The sequence below is a fragment of the Moschus berezovskii genome, chromosome 25 (assembly GCF_049115385.1).
Source record: "Moschus berezovskii isolate FMDL1 chromosome 25, NW_MosBer_1.0, whole genome shotgun sequence".
In the NCBI taxonomy this organism is placed as follows: domain Eukaryota; kingdom Metazoa; phylum Chordata; class Mammalia; order Artiodactyla; family Moschidae; genus Moschus; species Moschus berezovskii.
In genome coordinates this window covers 6,419,046-6,435,895 of record NC_142484.1, presented here as the reverse complement: position 1 = coordinate 6,435,895, position 16,850 = coordinate 6,419,046, and the positions used below count along the sequence as shown (strand labels likewise).

The following is a 16,850-nucleotide window of genomic DNA, read 5'->3' as shown; positions in this document are numbered from 1 at the left end:
GGGTTAGCTTAACCATTTCCTATGCGCCAAGCTGTGCCAGGTGTCCAGGGGGCCCTGACTGTGTCCCTCTATAGACTGTGTTGAGACTGAGTTCCTGTTGGGACAGTCGGTTGGTCCATGTCCAGTCCCTACTGACCCCTGATGTTCTAGCTGATGCTGTGTGGCACAGTGCACTTCCCCATCTCCCCAAGTAGGTGGTGTTAGAAAACCTTAATTTTTTTTCCCTTTTGTATGGACTACAAATAAAACTTGGGGCGATTTGCAGTTTGGAAACCTGGTTGTCATTGTCTTGATTGCACTCAGTTTCAGAGAAGCCAGTTTGACATCCAGGAATACATGACAGCTTAAGGGAAGGTGGCCAGAGGACCCAGGGCAGATGAGGAAAGGGGTCTGAACCTGGGAATTAGAGTGATTTCCCTGCTGCTGGGGGGATTTAACTCCTTATTTCTCTGCTACTCTGCCATCTTAAGGACTGGAGAATCTGGACAAAGTTGCTTCAACTTGGGTTAATCACACCAAAATGCAGTAAATTTATTGCCCATTTTCCTCGCCTATGCTTGGCTATTTTCCTTGACTTGTCTCCAGTTCAGAAACAACCTGGACTCCAGCAGGGTGGTTCTGGGGTTTAACTTCTTAAGTGAGAAGTGGGGAATGGGCTGCTTTGGTGTTTAGAAGACTAGTAGGGCCTTCAGGCAGTGGGCTCCAGTGAATACTGGGGCTGGGACTTGGAAAGGGGGTCAGTTGGGTTCGGGGGGTCATGTTAACTGTGTGGCAGTGTCTCTGTGGTTGGGACATTTGGAAGCCAGTATGGGGGCATTCTGACCATAGATTTGGTATTTTGCCTGTTGAACATCATCCTGGAGTGTCCTGCCTGCGTCCTGCCAACCCCTGCCATCTTAGTTACTGGCGACTGCAAATTCCTTCTCTCCATCTGTTAGGGTTTCCAGATGTTTTCTGGCTGGGTTTATATTTGAAGGTGTTAATGGTAGATCATGGGAAGGGGCAAGGTGCAAGCATAACTAAGAAGGGTGCTGGGATAGGGTAAAGAATTGATTCTTTCTATACTTTTATTCTGGGGCTAGGGGTTCAGAGGACCTGGGCACAAAATAAGATGATTCTAGCCATGACAAGATGGAACCTTGGGCTTCCTGATGGGTGAATGGAAGACTGGTTGGGTAGGGTGGTAACAGGAAACCTGCTAACATGCTTTTGGGAAGGGGGCTTTAGAGATTTGATTTGGGAGTCTTTTGGGGCAAGGTGATTTTGGGGAGGTGTGTTGTCAAGTGGAGTTCAGGTTGGTTCTCTTCTGCCTCCACTGGTTTCTTGTGAACTTGCTTGTGACACAATAGTTTACCCCAGGTGTTCTCTTCCCTCTGCCCAGTGGGCAAAAAGCACATGCTCTGTATTAAGTATGAACTACTTGGCGCAAACTGGAGTAATCTCAGGGGTGCTGAGGCCATGGCTCTCTCCTTTCTGCTCACTGCTTTGCTGCTTCTTTCTGTTTCTTTTAAGCACTGTGAGGAGGGGGAATCTAAAAGGTTTCTTGTCACTTTTCTGCAGTGAGAGTGGGGTTATCACAGGGCCAACCTAACAGACTTAGCTCTGGTTATTTCCCTGGAAAATCAAGGGTTGTTTAATTGTAGTGCTGTGATTGTGGCCTGTGTATACTTCTTTGTCAGCGTGACTTTCTATTATCTTTCTCTCCAGTGAGCGTTCAGCTACTGGCCCAGTCCCACAGTTCGTGTGAAAAATATCCTAATGTGCTCTCGGGGCCAGTGTTGATATTTCTTTATTGCAGCTTAGGTTCTTCAGAGCGACCTGGAAGAGATGGTCACTCAACTTGTCATCTCTAGGTACTGAAGCCCTTGCTGCCTCTGCTGCCAGGCTTCCGGTTTAAGCTCTGAGGAGCTCTAAAGCCAGATCACTTGTCATTTTCCTCTTCCTTGCAGATTGTTTTAAAATTCTCTTCCCCTTTTTAATTTAAATTATGCTACCTATGTTAATCTATAGCCTGCTTCTACTTTGCTTTTTGTGGACTTCTGATTTCCAGGGTCCTATAACTTGATGTTGGGTTGAGTGAATGGGAGGATAGACATTTAATGTGTGTTTTGGGTAAAGGGGGTGGGAATTGGGCTCACAATATCCTTCAGGTCTTTGCACTTCTGATCGATCAGCTTTAACTTGACCTTCATTGGAGAAGTTTTAAATGATTTATTCCTGGAACAAGACTTCTCACCTCATCAATCTGTTCCCCGAGGTTTGGACCTTGTTTCAGATTGTCTGGGGTGGGCCTGGGGTTGCTACCCTTGTACTGGAGGTAATGGGACTCACTGAGTGGTCAGCCTGTATAGGTAGGCTGCCTTTCTAGTCATTGTCCATTAGTTAAGCTCTGCCAAAGTCTGTGCACAGACTATTGGTTCCAGTCATTTTGTCCTATTAAGCCAAGTAAGTTGACTATAATGTCATAATGAAAATAAATTTCCTAGATTTATGGACCAGTATGTATTTAATAGGTTTGGGTGATAAAGATAAGATGGATAGGATAGGTGCCTTTAAAAGGACGTTAAGGGTAGAATCTAGTTTTCCAGGGAAAAAGTTCTTAAAATGATTTCAAGTCTGTAAGTCATTAGAAATATGGTGTGTCTGTAGTTCAGGCAGCTGAGATGAAATACGGTGATCACCCTTGGGCTGATCTTGAGGAATGGGTAGCCCAGGGGAGGCAGGACCTACCTCGATGTTCGTTACATACAGTTAATTAGCAATGCCAGGGACTTACCTGGCAGTCCAGTGGTTTACACTGCGCTTCTGCTGCAGAGGGGTGTGGGTTTGATCGCTAGTGAGGGAACGAAGATCCCCGTATGTCCTGGGAGGCAAAAAACAACAACTAATGCTAGGGAGGTTGTAGGTAAAGGAAAAGCGAGGATGGCACAGTCCCACTAGAAAAAATTGTGGAGCTAGAATTAGTTTGCTTTGAAACTGACTTGGCACAGAGAGAATTACTGAGGGTGCTGGCTCTAAAATCAGACTTCCTGGGACTTCACTGGTGGTCCAGTAGTTAAGAGTCTGCCTTGAAATGTCGGGGATGTGGGTTCGATTGATAGTTGGGAAAGTAAAATCCCACATGGTGTGGGACAACTAAACCCGCGTGCCCCAACTAGAGAGCCCATGCAACACAGCCAAATAAATAAATATCATTTTTTAAAAAATCAGACTTCCTGAGTTTGGATCTTGGTTCTGCCACGTATCCATGTGGTCTTGCACATGTCAGGAATTCTACCTCAGTATTTTCATCTATAAAATGGGGATAATAGGTCACATCTACTGAATAACTTTATTGCAACTCAAATGTATTAGGTACTTAAAAAACTTTGATTAATTGGGAAATTGAGGGTGTAGGTTAAGTAACTTCACAAGGCTGAAAAGTAGTGGATCAGGGAATTGAATCAGCCGTTTTGAGCCATCCAGGATTTTGCTTTGTAATACTACTGTTGGAAGGCGCAAATAGCATGTATCAGATATAGGGCCTCATATATAGTCACTGCTAGCCATCTCAAAAATAAGGAGTTAGAACATTTGGGGGAGGTTGGGATGGCCTACTGGAAGCACACAGCTGGGGAAAGGACTTTGGATATGGGTGCAGCATGTTTGAGTAACAGTGAAGGCAGGAAACTTCTGTAGTGCGTGGTACCTAAGTGTGATGTAGGCCCCTGGACCGTGTCAGTTTTGGTCACCTCTAGTTTCAGACAACACTGTTGTATCCTGGGGATCAGATTCTTTTAGGTATGGAGAAAGGTATGGGGTAGGGCAGAAGTTCCCAACCTCCAGGATCTAATGTCTGGTGATCTGAAGTGAAGCTGATGTAATAATGATAGGGAAAAAGTGCACAATGAGTGTACCACACTTGAATCATCCTGAAACCAAATCCACCCCAAGCCGTGGTCTGTGGAAAAACTGTCTTCCTTGAAACTGGTCCCTGGTGCCAATAAGGTTGGGAACCATGAAGATAGAGGACCTCCCCAGACATTAATGGGAGGCTTATAGGGCATCACCGACTGAATGGACATGGGTTTGAGTAAACTCTGGGAGTAGGTGATGAACCGGGAGGCCTGGCGTGCGTGCTGCAGTTCACGGAGTCGCAAAGTCAGACACGACTCAGCGGCTGAACTGAAACTAGAGGGTGTAGCTGGCAGTGGTGCTGTGGAGGCCTAGTGGCTCCCTCTGAACACCCCCAGAGAAAAAGTTTCCCCCTGGCTTTTGAGCATCTGCTTGGTTTTTAGTACTAAGTGTTCATGTTTTCAAGCTGATACTAAAAATCCAGTTATTTCTTTCCTCTTGGTTATCAAGAATTTAACTCATTTGTTCATTTATCCATTTGTTAACAAATATTTGAGTGCTTGCCATGTACCAGGTGCAGTTTTAACACAGGATAAATATATTAGGAGAAATAATCTGCATACCCATTCTCTTAAAATGCCTAATGCAGAAGGGCACACATTGTTTCTAAAATCCATTTTCCTTTGATGAGATTTAGGCTCAGATGGTAAAGAATCTGCCTGCAAAGCAGGAGACCTGGGTTCTATCCCTGGGTTGGGAAGATCCCCTGGAGAAGGGGATGACAGCCTTCTTCAGTAATCTTTCCTGGAAAATCTATGGATAGAGGAGCCTGGCGGGCTACCATGGGGTTGCAGAAGAGTCGGATATGGCTTAGCAACTAAACAATAGTAGGCAATAAGAAAAGGTCCTTGCCCTCGTAGAACAAGTGTTTGCTGGGGGCAGAGGGTAGGAGGAAGTGATAAAATGAATGAACAAATAGGATTTCAAGTGGTGGTAAGTATTTGGAAAAATACCATGGAGTTCATGGGGTAGAATTCCAAGGTGTATGTAGGGTTGGAGTGGGGAGATGTCTAGATGGGGTGACCAGCTTAGGACCTGGAGAAAAATAACATTTCATTCAGCCTGAATGAGCTTGGGACATAGGCTAGCGTGCAGGAGCCTAGTTGGGGTGGGGTATGGGGTATATGTCGGGGTGGTAGGAGAACTGTTAAAGAGATTGGAGATTTTGGCAACAACCAGATTGGGTAGTGTGAATTGAAGCTTTTCCAGTTGCCATGGGTTTTAATTTAAAACCCATGATGTAATGGATTTCATTAAATGATTTAATGTGGTTTGCTCAGTTGGAGCAAAATCAAATACAACTCAATCTAGAGGGCTTTCAATAGGGAAATCAGATTAGGGAGTGGGTGTGGTTGGTGGTCTGAACTGTGATCCTGAGAAGAGTTATATTCCCAGTTTTTCACCTTTGGACTTGGAGAGATTCCTGGTAGAGTAAGCTGACCTCATATGCTTTGGTATTTTGGAAGAAGGTTTATCTCCAAGGCCACTGAGGGCAAAAATTTTGGAAGATCAAACAAAGGAGCTTAAAGGATTTCTAGACCAGATGTGTTTCCCTGCCCAAATGGAGTTGTGACTGCCTCCAACTTGCAGCAGACTAACATGCAGTTGGTTTTTTCCCCATCATTGATCCTTTGCCCTTTACTCACAGCTGGAGTGACAGCATCAGGATGCACAATGAAAATGGACGAAGATTAGTGATCACATTTGTAAATACAACATTTTCACATCTTTAGATTATCTTTTACCACCCTAGAGTAAGCCTGGTGTGCTGCAGTCCATGGGGGTCGCAAAGAGTAGGACATGACCGAACTGAACCCTGGAATAAATTCTTGACCACCATTTATGAGTCGTCAGGTTTTAAAAATGTTTCTACTTTGACTTCACTTTTCTCGCTATGATCTCCCCCCACCTTTTGGCGGGGAGCGGCGGCGGCGGCGGCGTGCTGCTTTGAACCGGTGCTGTGTTCTATTTGTATTATCTCCACTTCTGAGGATCCCTTTCCTCAAACCACTGCTTTTATCATGTTTTTAAGTTCTTCCATTCAGCCCTTTAAACTCCCTCTTCAAGAACTGCCTTGCAAAAGGGTTATATTCATAATATGGGATTAACGTGAAGAAACCAAAGGGTGATTTAAGCCGAATGGATGCCTTGGAGGACGCTGTTTTGGATTGTATTTTGCTTATTTAGCTGGTTGTGATTTATTAGGTTCTTTATTCCCTCTAAGGTCGGTTCTAGTTTAAACCTAACATCTCTGACTGATGGCGCCCAATAAAATAAAACAAAAAACTTCGCTGCTCTAGTTTTTTTCTCAGGGCAGGGTGGGGATGTTTTCTCAACCTCCACAGAGAAACCTTTTCCTCATCTTGGATCCCAGGAGGCTGGTTTCTTGAGGGAACCTCAACCGAGTCGACTTCGGGGACCTTTATAGCCTAATTGAAGCTGAGCCCCTTAACCGTTTTGAGTCCTTTCACCACCTATGAAAGCAGTTTCAATTGGAGGGTAGCTCTGGGACTCCCAGGGCGCCACTGTGGACTCGGCCGAAGGAGGAGGTTGGTTTCTTCAGATGGGACGCTTCGCTGTTTTTTTTACCTGGCTTCTGGGTCTGCGTAAGCTTCCGTCCGTAGCATCCGAGCTGCGAAGGTGTGGCGTTTGGGAATTTAGAGGGAGAAATTCGGAGTAGAAGGCAAAATGGAACGCACGTGGATTGGCGAGAAGTGGAAATTTAACAAAAGTTGGCGCCATGACGCTAAACGCCGACCGCCACACCGGAGTCCTAACTCGCTCCGCCTAATGGCGGGCGGAACCCCGCCTGCGAAGCTTACGTTGGTAGGCCCGCCTTCATGCCGACCTCCTACCCAATCAGTGACCTCGGTTTCTCGAGGGTGTTGCTCATTGGCTTTCGCATAAACGCTCCGAGGTTACTGACGTTTCCACCTCTTCCCGGCCTCAGGTAATTGGCGTTCGTGGTAACCAATCAGGAAGAGAATCTACAGGAACGCCTGCCTTTTATTTTGTTGAACGGCCAATCCAGTGGTAGGTTCACCTCCCCCTCTCTACCCAGAGTCACTACTGCGGCCGTCGCCATTTTAGCGTTTTGTCAGAAGCGTCCGCGCCGCGAGGAAGAGTGTCTGCTGCTTTTCGTGCGGGTGAGAGACTCCGAGCCATTTCACTGTTTCTTTTGCTTTGTTAAATCTCACTCCTTGGGCTTCAAGGGTATTCTTTTAGGGTAGTGGCCTCCACACCCGTCACTGAGAGCCGACCTCTATGCTCGGCGTTGCGCGGTAAGCCTGAAGCAGCCCTTCCCCCACAACCTCCCTTGAGAATATCATACTTTCTCCCCACCCTGCCCTCTGCCCGACTAGGCTCGGCCTACTGCCTCGAGGTTTCCATCGAGTAACCGCGCTTCCGTTAGATTTAGGAATTAGCCGCGTTTTAAGGATCTCTCAGGCCCCGAGACTTGGTTGTCAGGCCGATGAGGTTCAAGCCCCCTTTTCCAACCATGCATTTCTCCAATTCTCCAGGAATTCGTAGGACGGCACCCCAAGAGAGGCGTTCCCAGCTCTAGCACTTACGTACTCTCGGAACGCCTGGCCCTCCGGCCTAAGCGGTTCACTGCTTCTAAAGGAAACCCTAAAACCTCGTTATAAAAAGTCCGCCTTTCCGGAAATGGTGGCTATTTATTCGGTTACGAGAGGAAGAGACAGTGCATAGTTTCAGACAGTCAATCCAGTTAAACCTTTGTTTTTTTTAAAAAAATTTTTGGCTGCTCTACCGCACTTCTTGCGGATCTTAGTTCCCGACCAGGGATTGAATCCGAGCTCTCTGCAGTTCAAGCGTGGAGTCCTAACCACTGGACAGCCAAGGAAGTCCCCCTGACTGTCTTTATAGTAGTTGGAAAGTCCACTGTCTGGGCTACATTTATGCCCTCACTTTCATTTCCATTAGCGTTTAAAACTATTCAAGTCTTAATCAAACCGTTTGTGTCTACCAAGAATTTTTATTACAGATGCTTTCTTGTATCTGTTGGTTCTGTAGCGGGAACTGTAGCGGGCCTTTTTATTCCCGATTCCCTTTGATTATTGTGTGGAAGTGTGCGTGTGGGACATGAGCGAAAACTGGAAATACTTGCCAGACAGAAAGGAGATGGTGGTATTGGTTTTTCTTTTAAGCTGATGTGGGCCTGAGATCTTTTGTTAGAAATTTTTTTTCTTTTCGCCCAGGCTGTGTCCGAGATGGTGAAGCTGTTCATCGGAAACCTGCCCCGGGAGGCCACAGAGCAGGAGATCCGCTCACTCTTCGAGCAGTATGGGAAGGTGCTGGAATGTGACATCATTAAGAACTACGGCTTTGTGCACATAGAGGACAAGACGGCCGCCGAGGATGCCATCCGCAACCTGCACCACTACAAGCTGCACGGGGTGAACATCAACGTGGAAGCCAGCAAGAATAAGAGCAAAACCTCTACAAAGTTGCATGTAGGCAATATCAGCCCTACTTGTACCAACAAAGAGCTCCGGGCCAAGTTCGAGGAGTACGGTCCAGTCATCGAATGTGACATCGTGAAAGATTATGCCTTTGTACACATGGAGCGGGCTGAGGATGCAGTGGAGGCCATCAGGGGCCTTGACAACACAGAGTTTCAAGGTGAACCATCCTCTTTGGGAAAGAGGGCTGAACACCAGGCTTTGTGTAGAGAATAGATTGGATAAGTAGAAGGGAGGGGTCATGGGTAGAGACAGCTGTTGGTTGGCCGATGGATGGTGAGGATTAAGAGTGGATGATGAACTTAAATGGAGAATGCATGGGATTTAGAAGCTTTACCTCAGGCAAATCAAGTCTGGGAGAAAAATCACTTGGCTTTAGATTGGAACCCCTAGGCATTTTTGTCTATTAGTGCAGAAATTTTTCCACTGAAGATTTCTTTATTTCGTCTTTTTTTTTTTTTTTTTGCAGTAGTAGTAGTAGTAAAGCACAGAACGGTCTTTCACTCTGAAATTTATTGCCTCAGCACACCATGTTGCACACCATTTTGCATATGAAGGACCTGGCAAAAGCTGGGTTCAGCCACCCGTTCAGAAGCAAAATACCAGTTAAGCTTCCCAACTTCATCCCAACTCATAGCTTCTTACCAAATATAATTCATTGTTAAGTCTTTAGAGAGCTAGTGTGTTTAAAGGGCTTTAGCTCTTACTGCTTTTTTATTATGCATGCCCTAGAGGTTCTGTTTGGAGGATGAGGGCACTGTGGGGTTAAAGGATAGTTTCCAGAGTGTCTGAGGAGAAGGTATGGGGATTTGCAGGGGAGGGGGGCTTGTCAGGGAGGGGGCGATAAAGCTGATGCCTTTTGCTGGTTTGAGGAGTGGGCTCTCACATCTTTGGTGAGAAGACCACTTAGATGAGTGATATCTTGGAGCCTTGTCTAGCGTAATAGTGTGCCTGGAAGGTAGCATGCTATGGATGACAGTTTATTTGGAATGTATTTTCTTGGTTTATGATCTGAGTTTCTGTGGCAAGAGTGGCAGTCATGAAGGGGATGGTAATCATGGTGAGTTGCTAACCCTAGTCTTCTCCCATCTGCTTTGGGTTCCCAGTATGGAAGTCAATAATGAGCCTTTCCCCTTTGGTGTAGCTACTTCTAAATTATAGGTTATTCCCATAACTCCTTGCTGCATTTTTAACCTATATTCCAACTTTCTCAGCCAAACACGGTAGTGGCTGCTACTTCGCTTGAGCACTCCTCTTAAGAATGAATCATTTTGGCTATCTTTGATGTTTACATAAATTGAACTTTCTGCAGACCTGGAAGTCTGATCCTCATTTCCCCTAAGTTAATGGGTGCCTATTGCTGTGCATACCCATGGGTATTGCTGTGCATATTAAAGACAAATGTCACAGGTCTCTCAGGTCTCATTTTTCTTTTTTTAATTGGTAAGTTGAGAATTACCTTGTGTCAACAGTGTAATTGGGTGCAAAGGCTGCTCTTCTGGAGGGTTTGTGGTATTTCATTTTTTAATACTCTTCTACACTTTTAACCAAATCATAGAAGAGGTGGTGGTGTCTCCTTGCTACCACATGTAAGGGAAGGACCGTGTGAGCTAATACAGGACGAATCCTTGGACCATGACTCTTGGCTTCTGAACTGTAGGCTCTTTGATGCTTAGTTACTTTTGTGGAGTTTGTTTTTTTTTTTTACCTGGCAAATCTTTAGATCAGGACATTTATAAATGACCTTCATGCCTTGAAGGTACTTGATTGGTTCCTTAGTTGCCCTTGTTTTCTCTGGTTTTGTTAGGTGCCAAAGTGGCCACTTGGGCAAATGCAAGGAACGTGGGTTAGCACTTAAAAGTACTTAATTGCATATCCTATCTCTTAACTGGCAACCTGCACCTACTGGAAAGTTTGTTTGAACCAGGACTTTTTTTTTGATAGTTTGATCCTTCCATCCCCTATACCTTTTCCAGTCTTCCAGAATCTACCTTGAATTTTGTAGGTGAAATTGTGTATGTACCACCTTCTGTAATGTTAGGTGCATAGATGACCCGACCTCTCTGTTTACCCCCCTGATTAAGAATTTTTAAGCATGGGGCCACTGTTCTTTGCCATCTGCATGCTTGGGGGCATGATAACCAATTGTATTGGAAAGGTTTTGCTGGAATTTTGCTTACTGTTAAAATGGTAGATCATATTAGGTGGAAACTGCTTCTGTGAGAAGGTTTAAAACTTAAACTTTCTAAGAAATGTTTCTTTTGTCAGGTTTTCAAAAGTTATATTTTTCCATTTCCAGAATACAAGTTCTAATTTTCAGCAAAATAGTGTTAAGTACATGTTGTTAGGATCTTGGGTTTCTCGAGGAAAAGTACTTTAATCTTCCTGAATTGAACAGTTTGGTCCACTAACATAAGAAGTCATTCTCCACTTTTCTCATCCTTCCCCCTTTCTTCCACATTTTCCATAATACCCCTTTTGAAAATTCAGCCATCTTGTGAACTGCCTGACCTGTTTTCTTTGACCCCCTACTTTAAGAGGTCACTGAAGATTTTAAAAAATCCTTGTTGTAATGAATATCAGAACTAGCAATTTAAAGGACCCAGTTAAGGATAAAGCAGCCCTTCAACTTGTGTTTTGCCCCTCTTCACGCATTTATGAGTTTTTTTTTCTCCCCCCAAAAAACCTTGAAACTTCCCTACAGCACTCAGCCATGGATCAAGTCTGGATCACTATCAGTGGTAACTTCAGTGTCTTGCTCTATTCTCTTTGATTTTGGGGTGATGCGGAGGACTGACCTTTGCATTTCCTGCTTAATGAATTCAGGATTCTTAATAGTGAAGATTGGAGGTGTCAGAATGCTGTAGAGCACTCTAAATTGTGGTGTCTTCTGACATTGGGCCACTGTTCAGAGCAGTTTGTGTCCATAGTTACTGGGCAAAGAATGAAATGCCTATTTTTGAACAAGAGTAGTTTTTCTTAAGCATTAGACTGATGTTTGAGCGGAAACATTTCTTCATTTATCTTTGCCTGAAGTCAGGTCATCATACTGAATTTATACTGGACCTTTAAAAAAACATTTTAAAATGGCAGTGAGTCCTGCATTAGAGTTGTCTAGGTAAAGCCAGCTATGACCAGTGTCTGGGGTAGGGGCTTGGGCTATGACTAAGAGTGATAGCAACCCTTCTTGCGTCTGTTTCTTCAAGGCAAAAGAATGCACGTGCAGTTGTCCACCAGCCGGCTTAGGACTGCGCCCGGGATGGGAGACCAGAGCGGCTGCTATCGGTGCGGGAAAGAGGGGCACTGGTCCAAAGAGTGTCCAGTAGATCGTTCGGGCCGCGTGGCAGACTTTACCGAGCAATATAATGAGCAATACGGAGCAGTGCGTACACCTTACACCATGGGCTACGGGGATTCATTGTATTACAACAACGCGTACGGAGCGCTCGATGCCTACTACAAGCGCTGCCGTGCTGCCCGGTCCTATGAGGCGGTGGCTGCTGCAGCTGCCTCTGCGTATAATTACGCAGAGCAGACCTTGTCCCAGCTGCCACAAGTCCAGAACACAGCCATGGCCAGTCACCTCACCTCCACTTCTCTCGATCCCTACGATAGACACCTGTTGCCGACCTCGGGAGCTGCTGCTGCTGCTGCTGCAGCAGCTGCTGCTGCTGTTACTGCAGCTTCCTCTTCATATTACGGGCGGGATCGGAGCCCCCTGCGTCGCGCTACAGGCCCAGTCCCTACTGTTGGAGAGGGCTACGGTTACGGGCATGAGAGTGAGTTGTCCCAAGGTTCGTCGGCTGCGCGGAATTCCCTGTACGACATGGCCCGGTATGAGCGGGAGCAGTATGCGGATCGGGCGCGGTATTCAGCCTTTTAAAGCTTGAGGTGAGAGCGGTGGGGTGTCCCCTGTTCTGGTTTTGCCGTCCCTCCTGCAGCTTAAAGGCTCCAATTAGGCTGCCCTGCTTGCTTGCTTTTGCAGGGTTAGGGTAAGGTTGCTAATGGTTCAGGGGGTAGGGAGAAGTCCTAATTATTTAATTTTTCTGAAATAGACAAACATCTTTAGCCGTCATGGCTGTTTTTCCAGGACTCCTGGTCCCAGGAGTCAACCTGATTCCATTTGTGTCTGGAAAAGCAAACAGTGTGACGTGATGAATCTCGGGTCACACCTGTGTGCTGTAATTGAACTGAACTTGGAACCCGGACATCAGACCCAGGTGTGTCGTTTCTCAGAGCCTTTGTTGGAATTCCTAGGTGTGTGACATTATTAATGTTTGCAGGGTTCCTCTTCTGCTTCATGCTATGTGAAAGGTCTGCTAGGACCTGCACAATTAAAATCTGTAATTGTAGTTAATTGGTTCACTGCTCAAGTTCCAGTTACTATGAAGACTACCCCAATGGTATCATCTTAATCTTGAAGCAGTGTGTTTCTGACGTTTTTGAAGTTATCCCCTATGAGCTTTAGAGAAAAAACTTACCTGATGGTAAGTTGGGGTAGAGAGGAGTAGGAAAAGATCTTTCAATTTATGAAGTTAATTGCAACACGGAGTCTGGGGCATAGACTCAAATTCAACTTCTCTGCTCAGTTCACGTTCATTCTCTGAGCTGAATAGGATGCCCACTCCATTGCTTTGTCTTTGAATCTGTTCTGTGAGAGCCTGTTTACTTTGTCTAGTTTTTTAAGTTTTTTTTCCCCCACTGTCACCACAGTGTTAGATTTGATATCCTCTCCACCTCTTTAAGGTACATAATAATGTAATTAACGTATGCACCCCTGCCAGTTCTACTCTTCAGTAATGTTGAAATCCAAGGTTGGGAGCTTTGCCTTAAGCAGATCACTCCCTTCATCTTCCCACCAGGTTTGGGCAATTAACACTCTTGAACTACCAGCTGTACCTTGAGTCCTCTGGCTTTTTCCTATACAGTTTGAGCCTCATGATCCATTTGGCTCTACTTGACTGTATTCTCTTCTGACGCTTGCCAGCTTTGGGCTCTAGGTGTATGAGATTGCTGTTGTATTTAGGGGTGTTTCACAGCACCCTTTGTCTTGAGTAGCTTTCATTGTGGCCCAGACATTCCCATTGATCCGTGATCCTGAAGTAACAGGATGGGTGGTACTGCCACCTTTTTCCATTAGGGCAGAAGGTATGTGACTTGCCCAGGGTTTTGGGATAGGAAATAACTAGTGGAAAAGAAACTTAAGAGACTTGATGTTTAACTTACACATGCTCTCCAGTATATTCATTTATTCCCTAGGCAGAGTTGGATGCCCTCAGGTCTTACAACTTATTCAAATTGATGTTATTTTTCCTAGACTTTAAATGGTTTTTAACTTGCAGCCCCAAGATTCAAACATATTTTTTTTCCAGAGAGCTAATTGGAACCTTTTCCTTTTTCTTGCCCTTCAATGACAGTTTGTAAATGTGGAAATTACCTTCTTTGAGGAGTGCTGATATATTAACATCAAGAGAAATGCAATGTCTTATCTACTGTCATGGAAGAAAAATGGCCATTTAATTGAGAGAAAAGAGCCCAATCTGGGGTTACTTGACCTTCCCAGTTAATCTGGCCTTCAGGCTCTTTTTCATTTTGAGAGATTATTGTGATACTGTGGATGGATACAAGTAAATTTAAAAGGAGTGTCAAGTTACCATACTTTATAGATGTTCTTTGAAGGGTTAAGTGGAAACACCCTTGTGAGCTTTGCTGTAAAGCCCCTGTATTTTGCTCTCTTTCAGGTGGGATGTGTGTGGGCTGAAATTCCGAGCTGCGGTTGTGCATGAGAATACACCCTTCGTGGTACCCCATCTCCGGGACGGCTCTGTGCGTTCAGTCCCTCAGGAAACGTGGACCTTAAAATTTATCTTGTGAAGTTCAGACCACCTCTTCCTTTCCTCTCTCCTGCCTATTTCCCATTTCTTTATGTCCTTTAATACTTCTGTGGCTTCCCATTATGTCCTTTTCTCCCAGCAGGCCTCATTGTGTGCAGAGACAGGTGGGGGTTGTGCTGTCGCCCCACCTCCTGCTTCCCGTGGGTGTTGTGAGAGTGTCACTGCTCCGGAGTCTTTGACCCAAAGGCTTGTGGTGGGCAGACACATAGAGTTGAATCACTTTTTTCTTTCCAGTGAAATAAATGGTTTTTCAACTTAGGAAATGTGTGCTTTGAGAGAATTCTTACTTAGACTTGTGTCTGGGTTCTTTATTTGTCCCTAGAAGAGAACGGGGGTGGGTAGAGTCTGACATTCAGTGGACATCACTGCTATTACTTTCTTTATTATAGAATTTATAGGTGCCAAAGGAAAGAGAGGGGTTACGTAGAAGAACCGAGGCAGGCAGCCTTACTCCATTAAAGACTTCCTTCGCTTGATCACACCTTTGTTATAAAACCACATACCTACTAGCAGTTTTGCCCATGCTTGAGAAACAATCCTCATCCACCCCTTAGTACTACTATTCAAACCGCCCAGTCACTACATCTAGCTTGACTTACTTTCCAAGGGATAGGTCTAGGAAAAGGAAGGGTTTGAGGGACCAGGAGGTCAGCTTTCACTTCATGACATGTGGAAAATTGTGGCTCCAAAAGCATTCTGCTTATTTTGTAGGTCAGCAGGTAAAGTGTTTTGATGCCTTTCACCATCTGTATGTATGTGCTTAGTCACTCAGTCGTGTCTGACTGTTTGTGACCCCATGGGCTGTTGCCCACCAGGCTTCCCTGTCCATGAAATTTTCCAGGCAAGAATACCTGAGTGGGTAACCATTTCCTTCTTCAGGGGATCTTCCCAATCCAGTAATAGAACCCAGATCCTCCTGCCTCGTGGACTGATTCTTTACCATTTGAGCTACCAGAGAAGCCCAAAAATGTATAGTTCTGCTGGAATCCAAAGAATACCTCAGTAATCCCACCAGTATCTCATTGTCTTTAGAATGATAGGCACAGAAGGACCTAGAAGTGAGCTTTAGATTGTTTTAACAACAAGCATGGGTAGAGGGGGCAGGGTACAAGGAAGAGCCACTGCCTCTTAGTTCTGTGCATCTATCAAAATAGACTGTCTTGAAGATACTTTTTGTCTATACCTTCTTGCTCCAGTTTTAGCATAAATACAGTGGGGTGGTTTCTGCTTAGGGCATTTCCTAGCATCATTCGAAGAATCATGAGCACCTAACTGCCAAGCATTATGGGCTTCCCTGGTGGCTTAGTTGGTAAAGAATCTGCCTGCAACGCTGGAGACCTCAGTTCAGTCCCTAGATGGGGAAGATCCCCTGGAGAAGGGAATGGCTACCCGTTCCAGTATAATGGCCCAGATGATTTCATGGACAGAGAAGCCTGGCAGGCTACAGTCCATGGGGGTCTCAGAGCTGGGCATGACTAAGTGATTAATATTTCACTCTATGCCAATTATGGTTTTAGGAAAGGTGAATTGTACTGGGAGGTAAGAAAAGTGAGCTTTATTTTTGGTAATCTCAGATTTTCCTACTAGTTTCTAATTCATAGAAGCTATTCATATAAGGAATAGCTATCAGTACAACTTGTAATTTATTGGATATTTGCTCACTGAAACCCTGTGAGAGGTGTTCTGTGTGTTTATCTCCCAGCCACCATTTTATTGAATATGGAAGTTGCCTCTGGTGAGAAAGACAGCAGTTCCAGGAAAACTTGATGGAGTTGAGATTAAAACTATTAGCTCCTACAGATAAAAGTGATCAACAAAGAGGATTATTTACGTCTAGGCTAGATCCTTTCCTTGCATTTGACTTTATCTTCCCTGGCTGGGTTGGATTTCTGCCACTTCTTGGAGGGTTTGCCTGCTTTGGTCTGTTGTTAGCAAACATACCCCTTGGTCTGATGCACCTGGGGTTGGCAAACGTCAAAAGATGGAAGCTAACTTTGTTGATTCAATAAAACATTTTGAGTGGTACTCTGAAAGGTACTGTTCTAGGTGTAGTTCTGGAGGTTGTGTTCTAAGAGTTTTAAGTAGAGGATTTTATTTATTTGGGAATGGTCAGTGAAGATGGTGATGTCAGTGGAGTATGGGGGGGTAATATAGTTTTGCATTATAAAGCATGCTGTCTTGAAAAGGGAGTCTTCTCCATTTGAGAGCATGATCTCCCTACAACAGACAAGTTGTTTTTTATGACTGAATCTGGGCTGGTTTAGTCTATTCCTACAGTGGTTTAAAACCACTGTTGAAGAAAAAAACAGTGGGAAAAGACCCAAGTTCTGAAACCTTAAGTCTTTTGAAATGATTGAGTTTAACTTGCTGATATTTCAGCATTACATTGTTTGAAATTATTTTTGTGTAAACTTCCAATCAGGTGTATCTGAGTTGAGACCACATAGTCTGTTCTGTGTAATTAACAAAGTTACACTATCATCACTTAGTAGTTGTACAATAGTTTTTTTAAAGTGGAGCTTTAATATACTGGCTTTCTGTAGCCTTTTGCTTTTTTTTTTTTTTGGCTGTGCCTTGT

General features: G+C 44.7%; 1 protein-coding gene across 3 annotated transcripts; it reads left to right on the top strand.

Moving 5' to 3' along the window:
- The first annotated feature begins 5,020 nt into the window (after window positions 1–5,020).
- On the top strand, window positions 5,021–14,535 carry LOC129548717 (RNA-binding protein 4). Of its 3 annotated transcripts, none has more exons than XM_088832362.1 (4): window positions 5,021–7,040; window positions 8,115–8,538; window positions 11,585–12,269; window positions 12,434–12,582. In XM_088832362.1, the coding sequence occupies exons 2-3, from the start codon at window positions 8,127–8,129 to the stop codon at window positions 12,259–12,261; spliced, it is 1,089 nt and encodes a 362-aa protein (XP_088688488.1). In that variant the 5' UTR covers window positions 5,021–7,040; window positions 8,115–8,126; the 3' UTR covers window positions 12,262–12,269; window positions 12,434–12,582. The 3 variants fall into 3 exon arrangements, with proteins under 3 accessions (XP_088688488.1, XP_055271416.1, XP_088688489.1); XM_055415441.2 differs by lacking the exon at window positions 12,434–12,582 and adding an exon at window positions 14,120–14,535 and having other exon boundaries at window positions 5,022–7,040; XM_088832363.1 differs by lacking the exons at window positions 11,585–12,269; window positions 12,434–12,582 and adding an exon at window positions 14,120–14,535 and having other exon boundaries at window positions 5,024–7,040.
- The last annotated feature ends 2,315 nt before the right edge of the window (window positions 14,536–16,850 follow it).